The sequence below is a fragment of the Phymastichus coffea genome, unplaced genomic scaffold (assembly GCF_024137745.1).
Source record: "Phymastichus coffea isolate CEN01 unplaced genomic scaffold, Cenicafe_Pcof_1.1 PCOF00090, whole genome shotgun sequence".
In the NCBI taxonomy this organism is placed as follows: Eukaryota; Metazoa; Arthropoda; class Insecta; order Hymenoptera; family Eulophidae; genus Phymastichus; species Phymastichus coffea.
The window spans coordinates 631741-655377 of record NW_026706901.1 but is presented as its reverse complement, the minus strand read 5'-3'; the positions used below and the strand labels follow the sequence as shown (position 1 = coordinate 655377).

The 23637-nt window shown below is 57.6% G+C and overlaps 1 protein-coding gene across 10 annotated transcripts in view; it reads right to left on the bottom strand.

Annotated features, from left to right (window-relative positions):
- The window catches only part of LOC131669239 (myocardin-related transcription factor A), a 133084-nt gene that overhangs the window by 8949 nt on the left and 100498 nt on the right, over positions 1 to 23637 (bottom strand). For 9 of the 10 annotated variants that reach the window (XM_058943985.1, XM_058943976.1, XM_058943982.1 and 6 more), the window contains exons 5-7: positions 1891 to 1956; positions 636 to 932; positions 73 to 560 (exon numbers count right to left, since the gene is read on the bottom strand). In XM_058943985.1, coding sequence (XP_058799968.1) covers positions 73 to 560; positions 636 to 932; positions 1891 to 1956 — 851 coding nt within the window. Of the gene's footprint in view, positions 1 to 72; positions 561 to 635; positions 933 to 1890; positions 1957 to 13842; positions 14117 to 23637 lie in introns of those variants that run through there. The other variant, XM_058943986.1, reaches the window with a different exon arrangement.

Below are 23637 nucleotides of genomic sequence, written 5' to 3'. Positions count from 1 at the left end.
ACAGTCAGCGCACATTCAGCCTCGACGGCGTGGCTACGCGCAAGCGTCTAGTCTAAGAAATGCGATGCGTACGATGGAGATGAAGAGCGGGCTGTCGGCCACCGGCGCCGCGGCGGCCAGCTGCTGCGGCTGCTGCTGCTGGGCCTGCTGCTGCTGGGCCTGCTGCTGCTGGGCCTGCTGCTGTTGGGCCGGCAGCTCCGGGCCGGCGACCACGCCGCTGCACAGCTCGGCCAAGGTGCAGCTCCTGGAGCTCTGGAAGACGGGCGAGCCGGCGCCGACGACGGCCACGGCGCTGCACTCGCTGACCGGCAGGCTGAGCGAGACGACGATGGGGCTGGCGGCGTCGCCGGAGACGGGCCGAGCGAGGGGCGCCGCCGCGGCCGAGGCCGAGGCCGTCGAGGCCGTCGAGGGGGCGGGCGAGCAGCCGGCGGCCTCGACGGCCGGCGACGCGGCTCCGCCCTCCGAGCTCTGCGAGTCGTCCTCGAAGGTGATGTAGTGGTCGGGGTGCTGGGGCTTGGTCACCTGGCCCTCGCTCGTGGCCTTGAACGGGATGTGGCCCTCTGCGGAGAGGAGAGCAGGGTCGAGTGGTGAGCCGGGGCTCGGGCGGGAGCTCGCGCGGGGGCTCGGACGCTCACCTTTGACCGCCCTCTCGATGGGCTCCTCCGTGTGCAGAATGTTCTTCTGGATGAGCTCGAGGGGCCCCGGTCTGTGGCTCAGCTGGTCGTTGAGCTGGTCGGCGAGCTTGGCCTTCTTCAGCTGGCGGTGCTTCTCGGCGATGCTCGGGTCGACGTGGCTCTCGGCCTCGAGGATGTGCTGGCGCACCAGCTCGTCGCGGCCGGGCCTGCGCTGGATCTTCTGCTTGAGCAGGTCGCCGGTCTTGCGGCGCTCCAGCTGCTTGGCCTGCTCGTGGAAGGCCGGTGGCGTTTTCAGGGCTGGCGGACAGGCAACGAGCAGCGATTATCAAGTAATTAGACCGGCGGAAAAAACGGAGGCGCGCGCTCGTTTAAAACGGTTCGAGCGGCGGTTGCGAGCTGCTCCATAAATAAACCGAGCCAGCGCACGCGCGGCTAACGAGAATTATCCGCCGATCGACAATTAAACCGAACGTGTTTGAATTCGGCCTGGAAAACAATGCACTGCAGCGGCTGCCGGCCGCTGTCGGCCGTCATTATTTTCTTCTGTGCCGCTATCCCAGGCATCTATCGGATCCCGGCCGATCGGACCGGGGCCTTCTCCCCGGAGTCCCGGGGCGATCTCTCCTCGGGGCAGCCGGGCTCGGCGCGCCTCGGTGCGACCTCGGCGACAATCGGAGGCAAGGCCGCTCGGCTCGGCTTCTTGCGGCCGCTAGCGACGCCCACTTGGCGGCGAATCGTCGCTGCGTCGTGGACACGTGCTGCGCCACTCGCTCGACCGGCCGTCAATTATCGATCTACGCGGCCGCGTTCGTTTTGCTTTTTGTCGATCGAACGGGCCGCCGAGTCGAAGGACGCGCGCATAATACGAGCGGAGCGCGTTACGCAGTCGGCCGCTCGTCGCTGGTTTTTCTCGCCTTGGCTCGATGTCCTTTTTAATTTGCCATGCACCCGTGCGCGCCAGCGATTCCGTTGAAACGATAATGTCGGCCTGGCGTTTTTTCGGAGCAGCGGCTTTGGCAATTAAGCGCCTTCGAGATCCGCTGAAAATTATCGACGCGCCGCGGCGAGCCGGCAGCCCGTTCTGGCCCCGGCGCGTTCGTTGCGGCGCGCAGAGCTCATTCGGCGAAGGATGGACGATGAAAATGAAAATGGCGCGAACGAGCAGGCGCGGGCAAAAACAAAGCAAAACATCCGTCAGCGTGCGCGTAATGTATGTATTAAGCCGCGATACTGGGAGTCGCCGAGAAAAACTTACGAGGCATGATTCCTTGGGCGACAAGTTGGTTGTACGGCCGCCTTAGCATCAGCTTCACCTTCAACGCTGCAACACACACAACAAACGACAATACTAATTAGTACAAGTTTCATTCGAGCTCGAGCTCGAGCTTTTGCCCACGCTCAGTCAGGTTTGGAGCGTCCGAGCGCTAGCGGATAACGACGCTTGCGCCAGACACATTTGGCATGCACCACTCGGTCCATTTTTTTGGCGGGCTTTCTCGGACGTGGGCTTGCGTACGCAGGAAGCCGTAGCGAGCAATCAAACCAGTTTTCGAAGCAATAGGCACGCGAGGAATGACGAGTCGGGCCCTGCCGAGGGGACGCGGGGAAAGACCGAAAGACCGGAGCGCGCGCATGCCAAGCAGACGAGAGCAATGTCAAAAGTCGATGAGGCTCGATGTCACTGAATTGGCAGCATATTGCGCGGGCGCACGTACATACAAATTAACACACAAAGGGGCCCGGGATATAAGTAGCGGTGAAGAGGTGGGGGGTCGGGGGGGCAGTTAGGCGGTGCGCCGAGCATCGCATAAATCGGAGGCTCAGTGGGAAAAACAATCGAGCGTCGCGCAATCTGAATTCAAAGCGGTTTATATAGCTGCCTGCATCAGAGCTATTCGTTTTGCGAAACGATCGCTTTTTGCTGCCACCCACGCTTTCGGCAACGAGCTTCATTTTCACTCCTTTACAATGATAGTTGGATCGTCGCGTGGATGCTCCTTCGCTGAGATTCGTCCGAGCAGTGACTGCTACCTCAGCCCCAAAGCTTACAGTCTGGTGAACGCCAACGAGAGATTCGTTCGGTCGACAGGCCGCGAGAGCAGCGAATCGTTGGCGTGAACGTAACCAAGGCACTCTCCCTCTCTCTGGATTACAGCTCTCGGCGCCTCGACTAATTGGGCTGCGGGCTGCAGTAATCGGTAGCGAGTGCCTCGGATTCCGGACCCCAATGATTTAGGCAGCTCGAGCTGTGCCACGCGTCCGCGGCATCCGCGCACACCTTCATTGCCATTTACGCGCTGCAGGGATGCGAAAAATGCCGCCACTTAGCGCGCCTCGCGATAACAACACTTGTACGCACATTGCGCTACGGCTCCCTAAAGCTTCCCTGTCAATTCGCGCATTTATTTTGACGCCTCGGCAAGCGCAGCGCTCACGGAATTCACCTCCGACTATTTTTTTTCACTGTATAATGGCGGCAGCGACGCCGCGGCGATTTCACACCGTTCCACGTCTGAAAGCACTCCACTTATATATCCCGCGCAGCAGAGCGGCGCGATTCAAAGGCGGATGAAAGACCGTGTCGTTTTTCAAATGGCAAATTACTCTTGTCCTTTCGAGAGAGAGAGAGAGAGAGAGAGAGATTCGGTCATTCAGCAGGAAGCAAAGAAGCGTCAAAGGAGCGACCTGGCGCTATAGAAGCTCGTCGGTCTGTCGTACGCGCGCTCTATTCGCCGAAAACAATTACGCAAGCTTCTTCTTCGCCGCGCGTCGCACATATTGTGCGCAATGCCCATTTTCCTTTTCGGCTCCTTGATTGCCATTTGACGCGCGATTAAACTGCGCCTTAAGCCTTACAAAGACTTGCAAAAGAAAAACAAAAAAAAAGAGAGAAAAAGGAGAGCGCCGCGTACGTCGTTCAGCCATAAGACCAGATGATTTATTGTTCCGAAGTGTCCCTCTCTTTCGTTCAGTCTTCTCTCAGGGATTCGCTTACAATTGATTCGATAAATTGAAGCTGTTTTCATCTCGAGAGTAGTTGCTTCGAGAAGTAGACGATTTCCAAACTCTAGAGCTGCTTGGCGATGGGTAAGGCGAGCCTGAACGCATCTATCCGAGTAAATCCTGGACAATTTGGTGTGGATTCAGAAATAGGCTTGATCTCGGTATTCCAAATGACTGGCGCGTTATAAAGTATTTATAGGATAAACAGAAAAGAGTGGCTGAAAAGCTGTCCCGCACAACTAGAAATCATTTCTATAAATAAAACGACGCGTTGTAAAAGCGCGAGACATTCGAAAAAGTGTCGAAGCAAGTGTGAAAGTGCCGGGAGCGTAATAAAAACCAAAAATATCACTAGGAGGGAGGCGCTCGGAGCTTCGGCCAGGCATCACTCGGCTAGGCGTACGATCGATTATACGTACGCGCGCAAGGCATGCGAGCGAATGGCCAATTTGCCTCGCGAGTCATATGCTTGGGCACGCGCTCGTATCGCTGCTGCCAAAGAGGCTTCGTCTTCATTGGGATTCCGCGCGCGTCAACGCACGCGGCCGTCGGCGCCTATTGTCCCGAGTCTCAATGCTCCCTAATGCCGTTCGCATTACGCATTTCCCGTCGCTGTTCCTGCTCCGCTCGTCGGTCCGTCCTCGCTAGTCCGACGCCTGTGCCAACGACACCCGGCACTCGACTTTTGCAATTTCGGTTGGCGCGTCACGGCAGATCGCGCGTGCGACAATGAGCGAAGGAAAGCAAGCGTGTACCAGAAGCCATTGAGAAAAACAAAGTAGGCAGGATGATCGGCGTGTGGCGCGACAAAAAGATCGGAGGGCCCGTGCGCGCGCGCGCGCGCGTGCGAGAGTGAGAGAAATGATCAAATGAGAATGAACGACGAGTTGCAAAAAGAAGAAGAATGCAGTTTATTAGTGGCCAGGGCATTTTGCCCCCGAGGCGCTGAAAAAAAGCGCCCCGTGCGCGCCTTTCCGAGACATTCCAGCTGCCATAACGACTTGGATCGTGGAAAAAAGACCAGGCAGATGATAAGATTGCGAGATACGGACGTGTGCGCAGCGCGGCTCGCCGGCTAAAACCGTCAATTATCGGCGGAAAAATGTATTTGTCGCCGATGCTTTTTGCCTGCGCCGCAGCGTCGCGTCGCGACGCGTCGCCAATTGCCGTGCGAAGCACCGCTGCCGCGGCACTCTGGCGTGCTCGCCGAACGCTAATCCCACGTTCGCTTGCACGCGGCCACGCGCCATCGCTAGTCACCCATTTGTCGTTATCAGTCAGGCCGCCAATCGATCGAACGGCATTTTAATTGCACTGCCTGAGGCGCGCGCGCCTCGCCTCGGCTGCGCACTCGTCGTCGGAGAAATTAGGCAGGCACTGGCTGCGGAGACGTACCAGCGGCGCCGAGGAACGATCACTCGGACGCGAGTGGCAGTGTGCGCGTGACGGGCCGCGTGCGGAGCGCGCGCTACGAAGGCCCCGCCTTCCGCGAGCCGACGCTGGCCGCCACGCCTTCCTCGTCTAGCCCCCCGACGGCCGGGCATCGAGCGCAGACAGCCACCCCCTCTGTGTACGCCAAATCCTCTGCTATCGATCGTCCGGGGTTGGTCTCTCTCTCTCTCTCTCTCTCTCTCTCTCTCTCTCCGCTGCTGCCTGTGTTATGCTAATCGCTACACGTGTCCCGCGCTCGGTATTCTTCCCGTGGCCCCTCGCATCTGCCACCGGGCTGCGCAACGCGACCTTCCGATTCCTTCCGATTTCTTCCGATTGTTTGCGCAGCGAGCGACGAGGAGCGCGTGGCAATTGCGGGCCGAGCTCTGGCTGCGAGCGCAACGAACGGACGGCTCGCGAGGCCCAGAGGCAGCGCCAACGCCGAGCACCCGTCGACGCAGCTCGCCCTTAACGATGATTAATCGCGCGTGGGCTCGGACCGGCGGGGCTGCGCGCGCCCGAAGCTGTGCCGTTACGCGGCCTCTCGCTTAATGGACCTCTTATCGCGGCGCGCGCTGCTCGCTTTTGACCGCGCGTCGATGTGTTTTCGAGGGCTGTCGGCGGGCAGAGGGGCCGAGCGAGCGATAGCGAGCACCCAGCGCCAGCTTAATTGACAGGCAGGCGCTGATATTTGGCAACGAGAGTCGCCGGGATGCAGCGTCAGTAGGCGCGGCCGAGAAAAAGGAAAGCAGCGCGCCGACTCTCGAAAGTCACCGAAATCAAGGAAAACGAGCTGGCTTCGTCAAAAAGGAGAGCGAGGCGCACGCCCACGCGAGACGAGAGCGGCGCGGCTCTTTCTCCTTTCTCTGCATAATGCGGCTAATGTACGTGTGGCGTGTGGCGCGTCCCGAGCCGCGTCTCTCTCTCTCTCTCTCTCTCTCTTCCTCAAGGCGATGCTGCCGCCTTTCCTGTCGCAACTGCCTTCCTGCAGGCTACCTTTGCGACTGTATATATGTATTTTTTTAATGCTTCTTTAATTGCTCGCACGACAACTTGGCCTCTCGCGCCGAGTCCCACGCAAAGCCCTGCTGCACGCCTGTGCCAGTCTTCGGCTGCTTTCTGGAATCCAATTGGACCAAGAGCGCAACGGAGTCGGCGTCGTGTACCCGGTGCGCCGTGTTAAAGCGGAGTAGAAGTAAAGCAGCGCGCGTTTCCCCAATCGTTGAATCATTGTATGCAAATGCAGGTTCTGGCTGTGTATCTGTGTATTTGTATTTGTGGTCCCGGAGAAAATGGCGCGAGCGCGCATAATGAGCTTGCTCGGGCGCTAAATAAAGCAATCGTAAATTAGGAATGTTATTGCTCATAGAATTTTGCCTTTTTGCACGCCGTTTACGATCCGTCAAACAAAAGCCAAATGGTCCGTCGGCGGAGGCACGCGCGTACAGCTATTTCTAAAATGTGCTTTGCTGATTAAATGCCCATAATAAACATCAGCCCCGGGGTGATGTATCGCCAGGCCTTACAATCATATCCTCGACGGACGCTGGAAAGTGAGACGATGAAAGTGCTTAATGAATATTTACAGCGGATTAGTGCGACGACCACCGGGGCTCGGACTCGGGACAGCATATAAATTTTCGGAAAAGCCGAAGCTGAGCAAGACGTCTTGGCGAGCGAACTGCGGTGTTCGTAGCCGACTCTGACGAATGGAAAAGCGGGGAGCGAGCAGAGCACTCGATCCTCGGCAAGAGGAAAAATCGTCCGAGGCGACGATGAACAAGCCCGAATTAATAGTTGAGCGATGCATAGGTGCGAGCTCGAAAAAGGCAGCTAAAGAGCGCGGCAAGGCGATAAATTACTGGTGTATCTGTGCGTAAATCAGAATGAATCGTTGGCTCGATCCGGGACGCGCTCGTCCTCCTGCCCGCTCCTCGGGCCGCATGTCGCGTCTCTATTCTTCGTGGCCCGCGGCAATATATCCGCTCTGCGTGGGCGGCCCACGTGAGCTTGACAGCTGAGAGAGAAAGAGCGGAAACTGGTTACACCTACGGCGTTCCGTCCGGGACGCGTGCGCTGCTCGAGCCCTTCGGCCGAGGAGGGGGCAGAGCGGCTCGTTCGGCGACGCGCCTAGCGCCAGGTTCGTCGCGACCTTTGCTCGCGCTCGCCGCTGCAGCCTACTACGTAGCATCGCGGGCCTTTTACGAGCGGACTTTACGCGCTCGCGCGTCACGCGCATCGGCCTGCGGTATACGACCGATAAAACTTGTTATTTTCATTGATAAGTTGACGTCGAAGCGTGAAAGCGCGAAAGCGCGAAAGGATAAGATTTCACGCGTACGTGCGTGCCTCGCGGAAATTCGCCCGCCTGCAGTCCTGCGGATCGCCGTGGCGCAGCGGCTCTGCGTCGATAATAACGTTACCTTTCATTCGGACGTTTACGCCGCGCCGCGAGCAGGCCCCCGAGCTCAATTTTACCTAACGGCTTAGCCGCTCCTCGGAGCAAATAATAACAATCCTGGAGGAAGCGATAGCAAGCAAGCGGAGGCTCGATGCTGACCGAGCAACTTGGATTGTCGACAGGCGAAAGCCCCATAGACACGGGCGAGGTCAGTGCTCGCGAGCCGTCGCTCCTTCTCCAAAGTTGAGCGCGAACGCGCAAAGCAACGCGCCGTGCGCCCGGCTGCGGAAAAACCGCGCGAACGGGCTCTTTCCCGGAGCCTCCCTTTTTGCCGCTCTTGTTATGCCGCGAGCCCTCTGGCGCTCTTTTTCTCCTTTTCGCCCGCCTCGTTCTCGCCACTCGTCCGCACTCGCGCGTCTCCGGCCGCAGCCAACGTTCGTTCACGCCGTTGCACGCAGATATGCAGTTTTCCTGGTGCAAACGGAGTTGAGGACACGCGGCGCCAAATCAAAGAGCCGAATCGAGCGAAGGAGCGAGGAAAAAAAGCAACGGCAGTGGAGCAAGGCAAAAGGAAAGGCGCCGAGAGAGAGTCCTTCGAGTGCGAGCCTCCCGCCCCCTGCAAATCTCTCGTTACGTCTACTTCTAATTGTCGCCCGTGCGCGAGTTTGATTCGCCGTTGGTCGCTCCCCTCCGCGAGCGCGCACCATCTTGATTAATTCGCCACGGCGGTGCGTGTGTTCGTCGCTTGAAATCTCCCTCCACAAATGGACTTGCGATACGATCGCGGGAAAAACGCCATAGCTCCGCCAGTTGGCAGCAGCCGCGTATATGGTGGCAATGCACTTCTGCACGCAGCTGCACCTGCTGCAGCACGATAGTTCTGCCCCCTTTCCACCTCCAGCGCTGCTGCGAGCGCATGCTTCTAGAATTTCAATTGTTGCCGCCGCCGCCACCGCCGCCGCCGCCGCCGCCGCCGCTGCACGCATTGCTGTACGGCGCTGGTCCCGCGGCTCGTCGCTGACTGTCCGAAATCCATCTGTGCGTCGGCCTACGCGCGTTTGAATATTCATCGGTCCACTTGTCGGAAATGACGCGCGCGCGTGCGCGGCCGCGAGAAAATCTCACTCCTCTCGCCCACGACAGCTGGAAAGATCGAAAGGTGCTGTGTTGTGACAGTACAAGCACAAGGGTCGAGATGCAATCACGGGCTCGAGAAAGAGACGCGTTCGTTCGTCACGTTGATCGAGTTGGTCGAGAAATTGGTATGTCGTTCGGATGACGATACTTCCGATCGTCGCTCGTTAGCCGCGCCTCTGATTATTAATTGGCCGAGCTTCGTCTGCTCGATACATCCGTCCGTTAATGAGCGCAGTTAACTGACTGAACTTGCGACATCAGGATCGTTTGATCGATGCGAATGCTAATCTACGAATCCAAATTGAATTCGAGCTGGTGATTGGTGAGGCGCGGCTCTCGAGCCAGTGGATAGGAGGGGCGGTCTGTATCGTCTTCGCCACCGAGAGAATCAGAGTCTAGAGCCTTTATAAAATACACGGAATGAAGGGACAATCAGCGTAAATTGGTCGCGGCTACAACTTAATCGGGCGTTAAGTAGCTTGAATTTATTAATCGGCCGAAATCGTAAAGAAAGTGCGCGCTGCGCTGGGCGGACAATAAATTGGACACTGCTCACGGCTGCTTGCATCAGGCCGAGAGCGTGCGCTGGATGCGAGGCTTTCCTCGTTTTATAATCAAGGGAATCGAGAGGAGCCCAGCTCTCGTTTCCTCCCGCGAGTAGCGCGCAAATTAGCATAAATCGGAAACGGCCGCTTAAAACGAACCAGCGTAATTCCAAGAAACGAGCTATCCGCGCGGCAATAAAACGCCAATGGAGGTGCGCGCGACTTTCGAAAACGCACTCGATTCACGGGAGAGGAGCGAGCAGAAGGCGGCCGAGCTCAGGTCCAGCAGCGGATGCCGAAATACGCCGATCGATGAACGAGCGAATGAATGGCGCGCCCGAAAAGTCGTAGTCGCGTGCCTAGGCAATCGGCGCAGCTCGCGGTGCGCGGAAATACGCATGAATGAAACCAAGGAGCGTGCGCCTTTCGAAAGCCTACTCGCACGCGGCTTTCATTCAGCTTCTCGCCTGCGCCCACGCTCGCTTGCTCTCTCTCTCTCTCTCTCTCTCTCTCTCTCTCTCTCTCTGTAGAGTCAACGTAATCGATATATGAATGCGCGCCGAGAGCCGGATAATATCTCGCGCGCGCGTGCGAGCAAGAGAGCGCGCAGAGGAAAGAGAGAGACGGCGAATGGCGTGTGGGTGGTGGCGCACGCGACGACCTCTTGTCTCTCTCGCCTCGCGCGCGCGCGCGCGCGCGTGTGTGTGTGCCTCTCTCTCGACACGCAGTGGATAACCTTGCCACCCCGACTAGTCGCGCGCACGCCTAATGGCTCTGCGCTCTCTGCTCTCCACATCCACTGGCACTCGGTCTCTCGCTTTATTTACCTTTCACGGCTCTGCTTCGTCCTCCTAATGTTGCTCCAACACGCTTATACAAACATCATCCGACAATGATACGCAACCGAATTCCGATAATGCCGTGGCCGTCCGCGACTACCATCGAGCTGTCGGAATCGATGCGCCTTATCCAATGGAAATGCTTTGAGCGCCAGGCCTGGGCGAGGGAGGCAATGGAGCTTAAGAGCTCCATAAAATAGCAGCGGCGTAGCTTGGAGCCGAGCGCGAGGCGGCTATGGCATTTTTGAGGCTGGCGCGCGCGTCGGCCTGCGGCAGCGCGGGAGGTATGCGCCGTGCCGCCGTGCACCGGTCCAAGCATACCTGTCCACGGCGCTGCCGCAAGAGTGCTCGAGCGCGACGCGTGTGGCCAGCGTTGCCGGGCTTTTCGGAGGAAAAGCTTGCTCGCCGCTCCGCTTATTTATTGGCCGCGGCTGATACTGTCGCGAGGTGCTGCTGCTGCTGCTGCGATTCCTGTGGCGATCAAAGCTCGTAACCAGTGGCCGCGCGTTACTTTGCTCTCTACGCCAATGCCGCGATCTCGTTGCGGAGCCAAATTAATGCCTCTGCTTACTTAATTGCGACACTTTGTCGCTTCTTTGCGCGCGCTGCCCTTACAGTTTGCGTAGTGAAGTCATCGCGAGGAAAGATGAGATTTCAATGAGGCTCGAGAGCGAGCGACACTGCGAGAGCGGCGCGCGCAGGATGTTGCGTGAACGCCGCGCCGCGTCGCGCGACATAAATCAACGGCTCTTTGGATTTTAACTTTTGAAAAATAACGCTGTCTTTTTACGGGCGCTCGAGTTAATCATTCGGAAATGAAATCGCAGCAGTGAGTATATTCTCTCCGCAGTCTTACGAAAGCCTTTATTGCAGTTGCGAGTTTCAGTGCGTCATACTTTTACGAAATTCGGCCATCCATCGACGCATCGGCCGCGATTACGCCCGTGATTTACAGCGGACGATCGATAATTCAGATAGCGTTTAGCTCGGCAGTGTCAACGGCGGTCATCCGGAGGAATCCGGCCGCGTGTTCGGCGTGTTCGATGATCGGCCGGAAGCGGTTGCCGAAACACAAGCGAGCGCCGCGTGGGATCGATTGATTCCGGGGCCGTGGCTCGGCGCCGACTAATGGCTTTCGATATCTTTCATTCATAAATAGAGACACGTGTTGACGTAAGGCCCCGCTCGGCAGATCGTTGCATAAGCTCCGCTTCGACACGTACGACCGCGAGGCTGTAAAGATCTCTCTGCTGCGCCCCTCTCGACGTGCACTGCTCGAAAATATAATTAGAAGACTCGCGGCGGCACTGTAACGCGACGCGTGTTCGCATCTGGCTTTACTCGGCATCGAGCAGAGCAAGTGCAACTTGTTTCCTTCTCGCCGGCCTCTTTCTCTCCAACGAGCGCTCATTTTGCATTTTATTCGCGAGAGTGTGATTTTCTTGGCGGAAGTTATGTAAATTCTTTCGCAAACGAAATTTATGCATATGGCGCGCGGCATCGAGGAGCGAAGTGAACGCGCGCGCCTCGTGAAAAATGATGAATGAATTGTTGATCCAAGAGCATTGCGGCGCGCGCGGCGGCGCGCGGCAGCGCTCGAGTTGCGCAAAGCCGTTTTCCCGCTGGCAGGCGCATTAACGCGCGATAAATTTGTCGTCGACAAAGACTTTATTAGCAGGCGCATAACGCTCGCTTCGATTAGCAAACAGAAGAGCCGGAAAAATCTGCCGATATCTCCGGCTTTCATCTCGCGGCGCATTGACGTTAATCCGAAAAGCGGCGGCGCGCGCTCGGCTATCGTTCCCAGTTATTACTAAATTCCAAGTATATCTCCCGCGGAAAATTGAATGTTGGCCGCCTCTCGGCCGACAAACTGGTACTGGTGCGCGCGGCTAATGCGTCGCCGCTTAGCCCGCTCGGCTATAGTCAGCCGTGCGATCAGTCGGCCGGGCAGTGCGGCCGCGAGCCCCCGGTGCGACCGACCGGCCGCCGATTCCGCGACGGGAAGACGAGGCAGCCGTGGCGCCGTGGCGCCGTGGCGCGCAGCGAAAAGTGGCCGCTCAGCTGTTTGGCGTGGCGTGCCGCTGACTCTGGCGGAGGAGAGCGCAGGTTCCGATTGCGAGAGCGCGCGTGGGGGTTCGCCCACGCTCGCCCTTCGCTTCGCTCATTCATAAATCCGACTGCCGGCAAGTGGCTGCTCGCGCTCGTGCGCATGCCAAACGACGTGCGCGTAGGACACGCGCCGGCCGCGAGCTCATTGGTCGGCGGCGCGCGAACGAGCAGCCGTACCCCGAAGCCTAGCTTCGGCCACGACGCGAGCCTTCCGTTCGAGCGCGCCGAGCTGTCCTTTTCTCTCCCGTGGGCGGATCGCACTCCGGCGCGATCTCGCGCGCGCGCACTTTTCCATCGACTACGCATGAGTGGGCGCTCTATTAATAGCGATGCTACTATCCGCTCGGACTCGCTGTCCCACTGCCGCGAGCAGCGAGACGACAGATAGAGGAGCCGGGCGTGTCGTCGATGAGCACCGAAAGCCGCGAGCCGCGAGCCGCGAGCGCAGCCTCCCCGAAGATTTATCGAGCCGCGGCCGCCAGGAGAAGCTTGTCGGGTGCCGCGCCCACGAGCGACCGAGCGGCGAGGTGATAAGCGACGCGGACCAAAGCCAAAACGACGACGAAGCGGCGCACGCGATATGCGCTCGCGGACGGACGACTTCCGATCGCTGTTCGCTCGCTCTCGGGGAAAAAGAGTATATCCGCGCGCCGGAGATTTATATCGGTGCCGGGCGCGAATTTACAAGCCGCGCCGTACAGCCAGACACGGCCTGTCGGAGGCAGGGGGCCCCGGATCCCTCTGCTCTCGCGCTCGCTCGGCTCTGCAATTGAGACGCGGCCATCGACACGCCGCCGGCGGACTCTGCGCCGGTCGCCAAAGCAAACTATCGGCGGCGAACGGCGAATCGTTGGCCAGGCTCGATGTCCGTGTCGCGAGCTGCGAGCGCGCAGGCAGGATGTCAGAGTACACGTAAAAGTGCGCTCCTTAACGACTCACGACAGACAGGCCGGATGAGAGGCACGAGGAACGAAAATAATCAGGCCGTTTCGTCTCTGCGAATAGCGCTCAATTATCCCTCATAATCACGACGCTCGGCGCGTGGCCCGCGACAGCCGGCCGAGTCACAGGCTGCGTCTGCGTCCGCTCGCCACGACCGCAGGCCCTTTGTGCGCACGGAGCGCACGGAGCGCACGATGACGCGGACGCTCATTCTGCACGATAACCGCGCGATAACTGGTGGCACGCGTCTGCGCGCAGCTTCGTGCTTTTGAACGCGCGCCGCCAATTATGCCCCAGCCGAGATACGCGCGCTGCTGCAGTTGCCGTTCTCCGTGCCACTGCGCCTCTTCCGTCCGCTCACTTCAACTGCTGCAAATTCAATTCCCACTAGCGATACGCCCTAATCGTTCGCGCTGGTCGATTTTCATTGCGTTCAATTGAACACCCACTTCGAAGCGACAGCGGTCAAAGTCGAGCGAAACCTACGTGCGCCAGCTCTGCAGAGATGCGGCGTTCACTTTATCTTGATTTGTTTTTCAAGGCACGCGTTTGCGCTTCTATCGGCACTCTCGCCAGCCACGCATTCAAGTCTCCATTGACGAACGTATTCAATTGTCGTGGAAAACGATTAATTATCTCTGGGGGATTCGATGCGCAAATGCATCGAAAATTAAGCGAATTACGGGCTTCGGGGCGAACGTCACGTTCACTTAGACGATAACGCAGCTAATGAAATGGTTGTACTAAATTGGCGCAATAGAATGTTAGTTAAAGACTTGGAAATGATGTATATTCACCTCTATCACGTTTGATTCGTCTGCAAATCGCGCACATCCGTCGCATGCAGTGTTGCCTTTCTGATTTTTGTTCAGTGTCCAAGGTAACCATGTTTAATACTTGCGTTTTTTAAACTATGTTCAAAACAACAACAATAACAACGACGACGACGACGACGACGACGACGACGACGAAGACGACGACAACGACGACGACAGTGACGACGACGACGACGACGACGACGACGAATAAAGTAGGTACTAAAATTGCACGCGTGGCATGTAGAAATATCACAAGAAAGCTCGTTCGGTCGAGCTGAGGACGGACGAAAGATTGTCTCGCACAGTAATGGTTCGATCAAGTCAAGGCTCAAAAGTCAAATGTCTACGACGCAGCACTCGACTACTGTTCACATGTTTGCGGTGAAACTGCTGTTGGCTGGTTGCGGGACATTGCGAGGCTGGCCACCGAGATGACTAGAGCCTGCTGCTGGCGCTGCTGATGCTGCTGTTCGTCCACCGGCACCGTCTCTCGTCGCTCGAGAGCCACTCGCCGGATCCGCCGATCCCTTCGGTTCCTACACACATATGTACACACCATGAATTCTTTTCTTTCATGCTCGCCTGCTCACACAAGTACGCTTCTCGAGCCGGAACTCTATGTTGTTCCAAGAGCCTCCGAAACGCTTGTATTTTGTCAGCAAGCACAGATTTTTCCTCGGCGCAGCGCTCCGAAAAAGCTTTCAATTCTCCTTATCCGTGATTTCGACTCTTTTTACAGCGCGCCGATGGGTCATTAACCAGCAACTCCCATTCATATTCGCGAGCGCGCACGTCAATCGAGTGCTGTGAAAACATGTCGTCGCTTAGAAATCTCTTTTTGTTTTTCTGTCTTTTGCGAGCAACCGATGACTGATGGCACTCGCGAGCCCCGCCGGCAATCAGCCATTTGGCCATTTTTACGTGCTTTCCATCCGTCGCTGGGAGTGCGGGTTTACGAGGCTGCTTATCGCTCGTCGCAAATAACAGCCCATCGAGAGGATTAGGCGCGCGCGAGCGTCGAGGGCAGTCGCGGGTTTATTAAAGGCCCGTTACCAAGGGCAGATTTGGAAGAGCGCGCGCGGCGAAAAGGTGTTGTTGCATTTTCGAGGCATTGATTAAAAAGCGAGCTTGTGGCGGCTCGTAATGAGAGTGCAGCGCCGTGCATATATCCAGCCAAACACGTTTCGAAAGACCTATACTCAAGTGTCTCGCATGGGCACACATTGGATCGGCCGGAGTGCGAGCAACCGTCACTTATGAAAATATACAAGGGCGCTCACGCTTACGCGCCAATTTCCGTATCGGAGGAAGAGGCGAGGTGCGGGCCAAACGCGACGCGTGGCTTTGCTCGCGACTCGATTGGCACGGGGCTGAATGGAGCGCGCGCCAGCGGCTCGCGTGCCGCGCAGCCTCGCATGCTCGGCGAAATTTTTCGTGCCGCCTGTATTTATGGGCTTCGCGCGAGCTTGCGCCTGCCTGCCTGCCGGCCTGCACGCGTGTCCAACATAATGTACGAATGCGCGATCCGGTTAATCGACTTGCTGCCGCCAGCCCGCGGACACTTTGTTAAGTATAGCGCTCCGACATTTATATATCTCACTTTTCCGGACACACTCGAGGCAGAATTATACGCTGGTAGGCTTTTCCCGTTGACTTCCCCGAGCGAGTTGGTCGCCGCCGACTGCAGCGCTAGCGTCGCGTTTTTTGCTCCCAAATTAATTATAGGCCGACAGCTTTTAGAACGAAACTCGCTTCTCTATGCCGCGCGTCCCGCGCGTCCCGCGCGTCGGCGCTTTTCATCTCCTCGAGAAAACATTCATCGCCGCGTTTCTGTATCTGAACAATGTGGCGGCGGTGGCGGCACGCGCGCGCGATTAATCAGAGCGCGGTATCGCTAATGCAAAGTCGTCAACTCATTGGATATTGCCTTGCAATGAGTCGAAGCCAAGTATTGATATTGTGTAGGAGCGTTTGATGAATGCGCTGCTGCTGCGAGCGCACGCGCCATAAATTGATATTGAAACGCGTACACCGAGAGATAGCCGCGCGCGCGCGCGCGCGATATTGCACAGAAATATTACGAGTATAGATTGTACAGAGGCGACGGAAAGCGAGCTTCGCGCAACTGGTTGCCCCGATAAAAGACCAGTTTTAGAGCAGTCGCGGCTATATGCAGCACGCGCCGAAATACACATATTCCTTTTCTCGCCGCACGTCTCACCGCTAATTTCCCATTGCTCGTTTCGCGTTCGAGCGACTATCTCCGACGAGCCACTCCACGCGAGTCGCGGATGACAGCCTAACCCTTTCCACGGCAAGCGGCAAAACATCGCTGTTCATCGGCGAGGGCTTGCGCGATCCACAATCGAAAAGTACGCGCGCCGGCGCGAACAGCGCCAATGCAGCGATCGACGTGGCGCTCGGTCGGCGCCTGCGCGAGCCTCTTGCCGGCAGCCTCGTTCGGATCGCCAAGAGTACGCGTGTCCGTGCTCCGTCGCGGCGTCGATTCCGTCGATTCCGTCGATTCCGTCGATTCCGTCGATTCGGTGGGCCACGCCGGGCCTCGTCCGTGAAGCTCGATCGGGGGCGCACTCGCGCGAATCACTCGCTTGCACCGAACGGAAAGGAGGAGCAAAGCACTTCACCATCGGCCGTCGACACGAAAGCTTTTCCGGAGCAGAGGAAGTGGTCACACACGCACCATTCGTTGCGTATCCTCCTCGGGCGCAGCCGGACGGTCAGCAGCGAGCGGCCGCAGCGGCCGCAGCGGCACGCGCGACGCCCGGTCGGCCGAGGACCGCAGCGGACGAGGAGGCGCCCAGTGTCCGCATGCTTGCGGCGCGAGCGCTCGGCGAGCCGGCCGATCTCGTGAATGAGCGGCTCGCGAGAGCGGCTTTTCTGCAGCCGGCAGGAGGAAAGTCGAGCGATCAGCTGACTGCTGCTGCTGTCGGCTCCCTTTGTTTACCCTGCGCAGCAGACGCTGTTTGGCCTGCCTGCCAAATACGGAACGCGCTCTCCTCCTTTTTCGGAGCGCCGAGCTTGGAGCGAGCCGCTGTGAGCGCTGCGCGCGTGTATGTGCGGCCGGACTGTCGGCTCGTTTCGGACTGAGGCTGTGCTGCGTGCGGCCCGTCGTCGCGCCAGCGCCAGGCCACGCGTGTGCTCGTATACCTATAGAGCGCGCCGCGCGAGTCTACGCTCACTCGCGCTTGCTCGCTTGCCTCAGCTCAGCTCGGCTCGGCTCGGCTCGAGAGCCACGTGACGGACCCTGCGGGAGGTAGGACTGTGTGTGCGCGCGCGCACCGAGCGACACGCACGCACACCAGCGCGCTCCTGCCTGCGAGCGCGAGCACGAGAGCGAGAGGGAGCCTCGCCGAGGAGCAGTCCCCTGGTCCCCTGGTCCCCTGGTCCCCTGGTCCCCTGGTCCCCTGCTCCCTGCTCCCTGCTCCCTGCTCCCCTGGAGATCGCTGCGCTCCGAGCAGCGCGCTGAGGTGTTTTCTCTGGCTCTCGCGCGGACTTGCATTTAATCTCAATCGATTGCCGCCTTCTTCTTCTCGCAGCCGTCCAACTTTTACGCACTCGTGCTCTCCGTTGGCACTGCTCAATTTGATTTTCGTACTGCGCTCCTGGCGCTGTCCAGGGGCTTTTTTTGTTCTTGCTCTGGCTCGACGCGATGCGACACTTGCGTTCGCTCGCTCGAGGAGCTCGGCGAGCTCGACAAGCTCGACAAGCTCGACTAGCTCCGCGCTCCGATTCTACCGTTTTCCATAAACATCCGACTTTTTGGCAGACTCGTCTCTGCGTGCGTCTGCCGCGGAGCAACGAGCGCGGCTCGGAAATCGGACCACATTTCAGTTAAAATTATTCGCGCTTATTTTTAAAAGCACTGACCTACATTCTATTTTCCAAGCTTCTCGATTCTGCGACAGCTATAAATATGGACTAAACAACTAGCTCTGTTTACGCTTGGGTCGAGCCATTGTCAAGCATTTCTTTGGACCATCTTCAGAAGCTCTGCCGTCGGCCGCTTTCGCTGCGCGCGAGTCGCATGCCGGACGGCGCCACCGTTTGCGCGAGCCGCAGCGTTTGTTTAAACTTCGCCACCACAACGTCTTGGTTGCGTGACCCAGCAGCAGCAGCAGCAGCAGCAGCAGCGCCTCGAGCTTTCCTCGTGGGCCAACCGGTCAGCTGGAGGGTCCGCGCAAGCTCGCGCGGTCGCTTCGATCAGGAAGGAAGCGTAGCATCGCGCGGCTTCTGGCGCTGGCCGACGGTGGCACAGCCTCTTGCCAGGTTCTCCGCTTGGCGGCACCGCGAGCCGGTACTCGTGCACGCACCCATCCTTTCGATCTCTCCGGCCGGTCGCTGGCGTGCAGTGGGAGGCGTAGGAGGACTGGCGCGTGGTAGGGGGCCCGGCTAAAAAGAGAGAGGGAACCGAGACGAGCCAGAGCCAACTGAGAGTCACTGAGGACTGGCGCTGGGAAGGGAGACTCCAACTTTTTCAACAATTATTTACCATGCCGAGGCGCACGCGGCGTCAACATCGACAGCACTGTTTAGCCGCTGAATATCACGAAAGCGGACTCGAGGAGTGGCGACGATTGAGAACTGGCACGGCAAATCGAGGGAGAAGAAAATACGCCCGCGGGCACACGCGAAGCAGGAAAAGGAGTGGGAATAACATGGGAATAACGCGGGATGAAATTATCGGTATTTTGATGAAGTGCTAGCGCGTGAAAGGGTTTCAGGCGTGCGACTGGTTTATGGCGTATTATATACGAGAAGCGTGAAAAAGCTTGTTACGCCGCCGGAGCATTCTATGTGAACACACGAATGACTGATGAGACGGTTTTTCAATTCGATGATAGTGACGCGGCCGAGCGTGCAAGCCGATTAGATTTCGCGCGAGACGCAACTGCAACCACGATTCCAGCCAACTGTCACCGAATAGTCGTTGGCTCGATGCATCGGCGGGCGAGCGAGCCAACTGGATGCGCCAAAATCGCGAGGCACGGAAGTGCCGGGCCAGCAGCCGTCGATAGAAAGTCTCGGGCCGCTGCAGCGATTAGGCGGGCGGCTAGGCGGGCGGGCGAGTGCCCGAAATAGAGGCGCAACACCCGAAGAGCCGCGGCGGGCAGCGTGACTACAAGGTATTTCGAGAGACTGCGCGTCGTGGCGTCTAAGTTTAGAGCGGCGCGATGGATCCCGTTGGGATCGCGCGACTGCGTGGGGACGGTGCAAGCGGGCGAAAAAGCTGCGAGCGGAGCGGCGCGCGGCGCGCGGCACGCGCAGCGCGAGGGACAGCGAGGGAGCACGTGCCGGGACTGCCGATGGGCGAGTTTTGAGGAATCAGCTGACGCGCCGGCCTCGGCGCTGCGCCTTCCGCGCGAATCGGCCCGCGAGCGAGGCTGCCCGTGGCTACTTCGGAGCTATTTCCGCGAGCGCGCGACGCTCTATTTAGAAGCTGGGCTCAGGGAAGAACTCGACGCGAAGCGCGGTATAGCGCCCAACCCTTCCCTGTCGGCGCCCACGCCGCCGATCGTCCTTTATTTTTAGCGCGGGCGCACGCGCTCGCGTGTCGATTGTCTTCGCGGCTCGCGAGGCTGTGGTCCGACGAAACGCTTACGAGCACGCTGCGCGAGCTGCGATGAGATCACAGCCTTTATTCGATACGTTTGCAACGCTTTAATCTGATTATTCTAATAAATTAGCGTATTTCAGCTCGTTGGCTGCTTTAATATTTATGAGCGTTGCAATAGGCGACCAAACAGTGTGAAAACTCCAAGAGAGGAAAACAGCTTGATCGATGGCGCTTTTCTCGATTGTGCGTTTCCCAAAACGGTAAATACATTCAGCAACGCGTCGCGCGGCTACCCGTTCGACCAGACGACCGTTACAACGAGTCGCGAAACGAAAGCCGCGATGGCATTGGATCGTCGAGATGATTTTTCGAAAGCAAGCAAAGCTGTCGGTTCGCAGGAACGAATGTGCGCAAGAAGCGAAGCGCGATGTTATTCCAAAGTTTTTCTGCTATTAACTACGAGATGTCTGCAGCTGATAAGATTAACAATATATTGCATGCGCATTTAATCATCGCGCAGCAAGTAAAAAGTCTATTCCCGAAGAAGTACAGCGCCAACGCCTGCGTGAAATGATGAGATCTTAAATGGTAATAATTCCGGGAATTTCATTGAGCTATTAAACACTGCATTTACAATAATCCAACATATCCATCCGGAGGAATATAGAAGCCCCTGAAATACACTAATAGGCGTTGTTTACCGTGGTGAATCGCGCAACTTTTTGCCCCCCTTTCCGCACACGCAGTTGAATTTCTCCCATTCGCTCGTACTCATCGCGCCCAACTGATGCTCACGTGCCTTTCCGAACCTCCCACTGCCTTCCCCTTTCAACTGCAAACTCGCGGACGCATGATGTATATGAAACTGTTACGCTTGTAACTGCATTAATTGCCTGTGTACGCCATCACGGATCAATCAAAACATCCGCAGCGTGGGCTTGGGCGCTAATTAGTGATCTTTCCGTGCAGCTGTGCCGTTCGTGTTTCGCGTGTGAATCGCAGTGACGAGCGGCAGGTCATTAGGTCAGCTATCGAAGACGTATCGGAGCTGGCGTTGGTTGGGGCGCTGCAGCGCGTGGATACGCAGGGCGACCGGCCTCGTAACTGTGCAAGTAACGAGTGAAGCGGTGCTCTCGTGGATGACTGCTTAGGCCCGATCATTAGCGCGCACTCGCGGAATGTTAACGAATGTTTCGCACGAGGTTTTGCAAAGAGAGCCGAGGGCGCGCGCAATTTTCGCGTCCATTCCGCAGCCGCAGAATAGGTTACGCGCGGCGGCCACGCGCCACTCGCAATCGCGCTGTGAACTCGCCGACACTCGCGGCACCCGCGGACACATTACCCATTCAATTATCGCATAATAAACGCGCCCCTTTTTTCCTCCGCGACCTCCACTTCTGTGCGAGCGCCAATGCTACATGCCTACGCGCCAGCGGATAGTCTGTGTGAAAATTGCCCAATCTCGGACGACGACCGCGCTCATTAGTCACTATTGTTGCTTATTCGCTAGTCTTTTTGCCTGCAGACAGCTTTTTCTTCGTATACGCGGAGAAGCGGAGAAATAGGCCGTCGGCATTGCAAATCGGCCGGCTCGCTAATTCCAAAAGTCATCTCCGATATACGGTAAACATTCTTTCCGACCACTCTTTACCATCTCCATTAGCCAACTCTTCCCCGATCGATTCACGTTCTAGCCGAAGAATATTTCATTGATCGGTTCTTTGGATACCTTCACTGTCAAGGCTACCACTGTCAGATATCCGAAATCGATGATGAGCAATAGACAACTTGCCGCGTGACACTGGCAGGCGATCACCACTCTCTCCGATGATCAGCAATAGCACGATAATCGAGTTTCTTGTCATTGCAAGAAAGGAAAGAATTGACACGCACACACGTACCGCACACGCCAACACGCGTATATAAACGTGGAAAGAGGAGAGCAGACTAAAACGCTTACGATGCCGAGGCATTGGGATGACATTTCGATCAACGACATCAACGACTCGTGCTGCACTTTCGTAAGAGGCGTGCTCATTTGAAATTTAAATCAGTGAATCAGCTTGTGAAAAAACGAATAGGGAACGATTTTTCGGATACGCCTTTTTCATTCACGAAATTTACAGGCGCGCTTAAATATAATTAGCGTCAACACAAAGGTCGTAGACATTGGCGTTTCTGCGGAAGCGATTAGGCAGCGCGAGAAAATCCCGCTGTGAATAATCTAGACGTAGTTGTATCGACAACAATGAAACGATCGAGGCTGGAGACGCACCTTCGTCGAGAGTCGGTGCCAGGACAATTGTCAGCGGCTGTCGGGGCACAGGCGAGAGAGAGAGAGAGAGAGAGAGAGAGAGAGAGAGATCCACGAGTCTTTCTTAATCCGGGCGAGCCGACGTATCGGTGCCAGAGCCCTGTACAGCGAGTTGTGTATGCGCGAAGCTCGCGCGGCTAAGTGGAGCGTGGGCGCGCGAGAGTGTAGGTAGCAGTGGCGGTTCCGCCGAAAACGCAGCCGCGGTGGGCGGCCCGGCCACGCGTCGCATACGTGTAGACCGGCGACCGGCCACCTTTCCAATCCCAACGCTCCAATGCGAGAGCGAGCAAACAGCTTTCGTTTCTGTTCCTCTTTTCTCCTTTTCCGCGATTGTTGGCTCCGCTGCTTTTTTCGCCCGTTCTCTCCCTCATTTTTATGCCAAGACCGCGAGGCTGCGCACTTTCATTAAATTTATCGCGCCAAATCTGCGGTAATCGCGCGGAGAAAGCAGCGATTCGCTCGCTTGGTTTTTCTTCGGCGAGTCGCACCGAAAGCCGCGGCGAAGATGAAATTGGCCGATGGCCGAGGGCAGCAGAAGCGGAGCTTCTAGTGGTGCTGCTAGCGAGGCAGTGGCAGAGGAGAGTAAGAGAGGAGGCGCGCGAGTCGCGTGGCGCGCCGACGCTGCTCGGTTTATCGCTTGCACCATCGGCCGCTCGGCCGCGCAGCGTGGGCGCGCGCGTTTCCGCTTCGCGTGCAGGCGCTCAACTACGCACGAGAATCGCGCGTTGCTTTCTTCGAGTTCCCGACGAAATTTTAATCCGACGTATCGGTGCCGCTGCCGGCTCCTCGTTCGCCTCGTTCGCCTCGTTCGCAGCTCCTTGCGGCTAGCGCCCGCGACAAATCGGATTTTCGGCCTGGACGCCCTGTCGACGCGGCCGTTTAAGCCGCTGATTTGCTGCTCCTTTTTCTTGGCCGTGCAACCGACTACCGTACGGGATCGTCGTTAATCTTCTTATTAATAAGGCGTCCACGTCGCTCCATCCGCAGGCCGCTCTTGGCCAGGGCAACTCCGATTGAAACGCCGACCGGTGCAGGCGCGCGGCCGGCCTAATGGAATCAGCGAGCGCCGGCTAATCTGCTTTTCGACCGACGGAATAGGCCTGCACGCGCGAACGGGCCGCCAGCCGCTACGGCTCAGGGCTGTGCAGCGCGTCTCGCGCACATAAATACGTGAAAATGGGAAAGACGCGAGCGAGCAGAAATAATTGTCTGGCGCGCGAAACGAAAGAGCAAAAATGAAAGAGGCGCAGGGAAAATGTCTCTCCGGATCGGTGTTCGCGCGAAAAGCGCAGGCGAGTAAATCACCGCGCTAATAGCCAACCTCTCGCGCGTGTACGCGTGTGCTGCGGACTGGGTTTGCGCAAAGTCAAACGCCCGCGGTGCATTATTGGGACGAGGCGCGTGTGAAAGCGAGCGCCGAGCTGGTTGGTTTGTTCTCGCTTGCTGCCTCTCCGTGGCTCTCCGTGCCTCCTCGTGCCTCCTCGTGCCTCCTCGTGCCTCTTCGTGGCTCGCCGTCCGCTGCCACGAATAAGAACGCGCGATGCAAACAAGCTTTTCGCGAGTCGATCTTGGCGCTAATGAGGGCTGGGCGTGACTCCTCGAAAAAGTGCAGGCTACGCCGTGCGGCCGACGAACGCTCAGACTTTTGGCGGCTCGCTGAAAGCTCCACGGGAATGCAGCGCAACGCTTCGACTATTATATTCCAACTATTTTCGAAATATCCGAGTCGGTGCTTGGCTCGGCTTAGCAGTGCTCGGCGCATAATGGATGAACTGGGAAAAATCGTAATTGGTTTTCGCAACGGAGTAGGCTAATAGCGCTTATGAGGCACGCGCGGCATGCCACATGCTGATTCGCGCCAGCGCCAATAAAATCGAACAACCGA